This window comes from Nycticebus coucang, chromosome 2 (genome assembly GCF_027406575.1).
Source record: "Nycticebus coucang isolate mNycCou1 chromosome 2, mNycCou1.pri, whole genome shotgun sequence".
NCBI lineage: Eukaryota > Metazoa > Chordata > Mammalia > Primates > Lorisidae > Nycticebus > Nycticebus coucang.
In genome coordinates, this window is record NC_069781.1 from 26,480,300 (window position 1) to 26,486,472 (window position 6,173).

General features: G+C 38.7%; 1 protein-coding gene across 5 annotated transcripts in view; it reads left to right on the forward strand.

Moving 5' to 3' along the window:
• ECPAS (Ecm29 proteasome adaptor and scaffold) overlaps positions 1-5,418 on the forward strand; it is a 161,563-nt gene extending 156,145 nt beyond the window's left edge. For all 5 annotated transcript variants that reach the window (XM_053565955.1, XM_053565937.1, XM_053565964.1 and 2 more), the window contains 4 exons: positions 97-202; positions 407-495; positions 3,496-3,567; positions 5,133-5,418. In XM_053565955.1, the coding sequence (XP_053421930.1) occupies positions 97-202; positions 407-495; positions 3,496-3,567; positions 5,133-5,272 (407 nt within the window). In that variant the 3' untranslated portion in view covers positions 5,273-5,418. The remainder of the gene's footprint in view (positions 1-96; positions 203-406; positions 496-3,495; positions 3,568-5,132) is intronic.
• Positions 5,419-6,173: the final 755 nt, after the last annotated feature.

The following is a 6,173-nucleotide window of genomic DNA, read 5'->3' on the forward strand; positions in this document are numbered from 1 at the left end:
CTCTAACCCTCTGTCTCTTCTGGTCTCTCCTTTGGTTCATCTCTCGCTCCTTCATATTCTCTCCATTGCTCTGTCCTCCTGTGTCTTTTCCCCCAGGTTGTTATCGTCAGGAGCTCTGCAAATTGATGTGTGAACGGCTGAAACTCAGCACATGGAAAGTGCAGCTAGGAGTCCTGCAGTCAATGAATGCCTTTTTTCAGGGGTAATTTACTCACAATTCAGTTTTTTATTTTGTACACACCCCCTAGCATCTTGTATATAATCAATGGAATTGTTATACATTTTAAATCTAGTAGCTAAAGTGGCATGATAAAGTGATATATGCAGGTAGTAATTGTGCATGCTGGGAAGGTTTTAGAACAACTCCTTATAACTAGCATTTGTGTCTTGCTTGTGATTTGTTTAGGTTAATGCTTTTAGAAGAAGAACATGCAGATCCTGAGGCTTTGGCTGAAATTCTCCTTGAAACTTGTAAATCGATCACATATTCTTTAGGTGAGTGTAGCAAATGGAAATTGATAAGGAGTCCTAATGGGCGGTTTTTTGGTGTGTCATTTTCCTCCCACCCCCATACACACAGACAGAGTCTTCCCTGCATTACCCAACCTGGAGTGCAGTGGTGTCATCATTTGGCTTCCTGGGCTTAAGAGATCCTCTTGCCTCAGCTTGCTAAGCAGCCCAGGTTGTAGGTTTGCACCACCATGTCTGGCTAAATTTTTAATGGTTTTATGCCCAAGCTGTTCTTGAATTCCTGGGCTCAAGGAGTCCTAAATATAAAGCCAAGGAGCTGAGCTTCAAATATTTCCTGCCTTCTTGGAACAAAATTTCTGGAACAGCTATTTAATTCTCCAACTTAATATATTCCATAGGTACTGCTGAACTAGTAATAGAAGATTTTAATCTGGAATATAATAGGATCTTATAATTTAGATTAGAAAAACCTTTGAGGCAAGTATGGTGGAGTCTCCGTAGTTGACCACCTCCTTCACTTGACCTAATTTTCATAGACTGGACGTGCACCTCAAGTACATATCAGTACAGTAGGCCTCGTTCCAATATGTTGGCCAACTCCATATGTTGACCAGTTTGTTGGAGTCCCTTGGATGGTCAACTTACAGAGGTTATACTGTATTAAAAATTTTCTTTTAGGCTCAGCGCCTGTGGCTCAAGCAGCCAAGGTGCCAGCCACATACACCCGAGTTGGCGGGTTTGAATACAACTCAGGCCTGCCAAACAACAATGATGGCTGCAACTAAAAAATAGCCAGGTGTTGTAGCAGGTACCTGTAGTCCCAGCTACTTGGGAGGCGGAGGCCGGAGAATTGCTTGAGCCGAGGAGCTGGAGGTTGCTGTGAGCTGTGATGCCATAGCACTGTACCCAGAGGGACAGCTTGAGGCTCTGTCTCAAAAAAAAAAAAAAGAAAAATTTGTTTTGTTTTAGGTTCAGCACCTATAGCTCAGTGGTTAAGGTGCCATCCACATATACCAGGGCTGGCAGGTTTGAACCCAGCTCAGGCCAGCTAAACAACAATGACGACTACAACAGCAACAACAAAAAATAGCTGGGCATTGTGGCGGGCACCTGTAGTCCTAGGTAATTGGGAGCCTGAGGCAAGAGAATCACTTAAGCCCAAGAGTTTGAGGTTGCTGTGAGCTATGACGCCACAGCACTCTACCGAGGGCAACAAAGTGAGACTCTCTCAAAAAAAAAAAAAAGAAAAAAAAATTTCTTTTTTTCATTGGGAAATAATTTAAAAATTACAGAACAGCTGTAACAATATGTAATGAGTGTGTACAGAGTCATCTGTTAACATTTGGTCCCATTTGCTTTGTCGTTTGGATCTCTGCATGTGTGGACTTTCTTCTGAAGCACTGATGGTGTGTTTTTCCATCTCACTCCTCTCTTCCTGCGTTCATTTCTGTGTATTCTTTTACAGAGCCACGGTACAGTTTTCAGCTTCAGGTCATATTAACATGGATGCAGTACTTTTTATCATTCATATTCTATTTTGTTCATTTGACTAAGTGATGTTCTTTATAGGATTTTTTTCCTCTCCTCCATTAGGGAATTCATTTTAAGATCATTTATTAAATTTGTTGTCCTATCTGTTTAGTTATCCTTTATCTAGAGCATTCCTTTAGCTTTTCTTTGTCTTATGTGACACTGACAATTCTGCAGAATTAAGTTCCCCTCTCTTCTCTTTTTGAAAAACAGAATGTTTCTCTTTCGGTGTTTCTCTGACATTTCTTCATAATTAGAAATGTTACGAATTCCCATTTGGGATCCTGCATTAATGATGTATCCGTCTCACATTAAGAGGCATAGAGTGCCCATCTGCCCACATTTGTGGTGTTAATTTTGATTATGGTCAAGGTACACCTGTTTTCTATAGGAATTACTTTTTTCTCTTTGGGTCCACTAGCTAGCCTGTGGGAACACATGTTTAAGGCCATTCAAGCAATCTGTTCCTCCTCAAAACTGTGTCTAATAAGCAGTCTTTGAGAAGACACTTTACGATCAAATACTTGTCTTCTTCAAAATTTCTTCTCCAAATTTAGCATGCATTGATGATTCTTCCCTCAATCAATTTTTACTAAGATGATTTTCCAACTCCAGCACTTCTCCACATCCACCATTTGGTAGTTGGAATTCTAGTGTAAAAAAGATTCCTCTCTTTTACCCATCTTTTTATTTATTATTAGTATTGACTCATGGATTCCTCCCCCCTTCAAATAGTTTATGGTTATTTTTCATAATTTGTTACTCAAATTGTCCCAGATGTGGCCAGCAAAAGTCTCTTCAAGCTGATTGTTGTGTCCTTTTGACAGGTCACCATCATTCTTGTAGCACTCTGTACTCTTGTAGCATAACAAAATGTTGTAGGTCCATCTCATACCTTCTCTGCCCTGGGCTTGGTTGTGTGTTAATTTTTTGGGTAGATGATTTTACCGTGAAGCAGTTGCCATGTCAAAGAATAGACACCAAAACACATTTCAGTTGCAGTTGTTAGAGGTAATGTGTTTTTATGCATTAGGCATAAAACGAACAGCTAATGAACTTGTTTTTGCAGTATTCCAAGTATCTCTGAGTTAGCTTAAACGTAGATCTTGTAATGTTCTTTGGTAAAATGAGGAGGATCGTGGAAACCTAATCCTAATCGTGTTCTTAGGTGTGAGATGAAGATGACTATGTGTTTGGGAGAGTTTCTTTTAACCTCTCACTCGTAAAATAGGGGTCTTTTAAACACTCGTCATTTGTTGTGGTGATTGGTATATTTGGCCAACAGTTTGTTGTGTTTTATTTTCCCAAAGTAAGGGGCCATGTTGCACATTTTGAGTTTTCAATGGTAATTAGCAAAAGGAAACTTCTTTTAAAAAAAAAAAAAACAACAGATGTTATCTTTCCCTAGAGTTACAGTTTCTGAACAAGTTTCTTTTAGTAACACTAATCTTGGAGGTTCTGATTTTAAAGCATACTGTATGATTTTCTTCTTAGAAAATAAGACCTACTCATCTGTGAGAACAGAAGCTTTATCTGTGATAGAATTGCTGCTTAAAAAACTTGAAGGTGAGTTCCTGATAGTTCTGACTGGAAGACCAGAAAGGCAGGACATTTTATGGCGTACATTTTTAGAAATGTTCTGTTTTCTGTTTTTGCTTTATACTCTAAGCATACACTCTAAAGTATAAATTATATATGCACATGTGAGTATAAAGGACAAAGCTAAAACCGGTAACTTTTATTTAATACTTACATTTGGTACTCTTTTAAATGTATACACTTTTAGCGTATTATTCAGCTAAACTTACCACAACGTAGTAAAAGCTTTTGTCTCCATCCTGAATCCTGATCTAATCTTGGTTGCAGGAAGTGGTTGACAGTGGCATGGTAGAATTGGCTATGTACTTGCCAATGACAGAATGACACACTGCAAAGTAGAGTTGGAGAAACAATGTGACAGTTACCTACCCGAGTCGTCACAATTGGTAGTAGCGTGATTTTGTTAATCTTATCTCTTTTTTTTTTTTTTAAATCTTAAACTTTATCAAGAAGCATACTTCTTCTAAATGTTGTATTGTGTCAATGTAAAAAAGAAAGCTGCTAAGCATTTTCTCCAGTGGCATGCCTGCTACTAATTTCAAAAGGAGGCCCCTCCTCTTTTACTATTAGTTATAACTTCATGGATTGAGAAATGAAAGTACAACTGTTTTCTCCACAACTTTGTGTTTGCTGTTTGTACTTCTGTCTCTATCTTTGCTTAGCAATTAACACAGCTCTCCATCAGGTAGGCCTTTTAGACTCAGTAACGCCATTCTTGCATAATCTCTTGTTTCCTTGTTGAAATAAAAGAGCAGAAAACTTAGTCATATTGCCAGATTCTCAGTTTGCCATTACGTACTAAACAGAGTCTAGATGAGGAAAGTGAGAATAAAAGGTTAAATTAATAACTTGCTTGGAGCCACATTGGTAGAAAGTGGCAGAACTTTTGTAAACAAGATTTAAGATTTGGTATACTTTTTTTTTTTTTTTTTTTTTGCAGTTTTTGGCCAGGGCTGGGTTTGAACCTGCCACCTCTGGCATATGGGGCCGGCGCCCTACTCCTTTGAACCATAGGCGCCACCCAAGATTTAGTATACTTTTTAATTTTCTAAAGTTTTCATTATGTATATAGTCTCTAATGCTTTCCTGAAAGAAAAGAGTAACAAAGTATCATCTTTATCAATCTCACCTTACAATTAATGAAATTTATTTCAGGATTTTTTTTACCGAGGGTATCTCATACAGTGGCCTTTGTGGTGATGTTGAGGTGACTTTTTTGCTACTGTGTGCTTTTTCTGGATACTCCCTTCTTCCCCCTTTGCTTCATTGCAGTTTGCTTTCCTTTATCCCACTGTTACTGGGGAAGGAGATGAAAACTCCCTGATTGTTTTCAGGCTATTGTCAGTAATTCAGTTTTGAGACACCTGTTGAACCTTTGACCACTATATACTGATCTGTTATCAAGCAGTTGCTTTGTATTTATTCTGGGAATAGGATATATGGAGAAAAAGTAGTTTAAATTGTTTTTTCCTTTCTTGTTCTACAAAGGATTGTCTGTTTTTTTTTTTTTCTTTCCTTCTTTTTTCATTCAGAATCTAAACAGTGGGACTGTTTGACATCTGAGTGCAGAATACTCCTGATTGAGTCTTTGGCTACTATGGAGGCAGACAGCAGACCTGAGCTGCAGGAGAAAGCGTCATTACTGAAGAAAACACTTGAAAATCTGGAATAAATTAGGAGGGGAAGAAACAAACAAGTGCCATGTTCACTGGGGGTTGAAATGGTGGTGTTCTTTGAAAAACAAAGTGGGGAAAAGTAAAGATTAATCTGTAGCATGCATCATTCCTTGGCTGAAATAAAAAAATAAAAAGCCTTAAATTTTGTTCTCTATTAGCTTTATTTTACATGGTGTTTTTAAAGTATCTGGGCTGAGTGAGCTTAATGGAACCTTGAATGTTTGAGAGGTTGTTGTAAAGGAAACTGGCAGAAATAGTTACTAAAAGTTAAAGCTGTTACTAAAGGAGTTAATAGGCAAAGTTGCAGAGCAAGCTGGACAAAAATCTTAAGAGCTGCATTCAAATTAAATGAAGTCATTGCAGGAAGGGATCCTAAAAATCATTTAGTTTAACCCTCTCACTTGACACCAGAAGACACAGGCTTTGAGAAAACACAGGCCTGTGCCAGCGTCAGCGCCCAGGTGTTCAACATCCTCTCCGATAGGCTTTCTGTTACAACCTGCTGCTGCCTCAGGCCCACCCGAGAAACTTCCCAGATGAGGACCGTTTAGGCTGGTGTGCTGCAGTCCTGGCGTGGGAACTAAAGTGGCCCTAGCCCCCAGGTTCTTGAAAGTCAGAGCTGAGCATTGTCTTGCCATGTGTTCAGGTGGTTGATTTCTGGAAAATGATTGTCCTGCACAGATTGAGAGAGTGAATTTGGCCTTCATGTGATAATTCTGACATCCTTTTCAGAAGATGAAAGTAGGTAAGGACAAGATAACTCATTCTGTGCCTGTGTATCTGTGGTTATGTTTTGTAAAACCAGCAAACTGACAAAATCACAGACTGCCTTGGTTTTGACCATTTCTACATGTATTATCTCAAAACTGTAATGACACACTTATAATGTTTCACTTA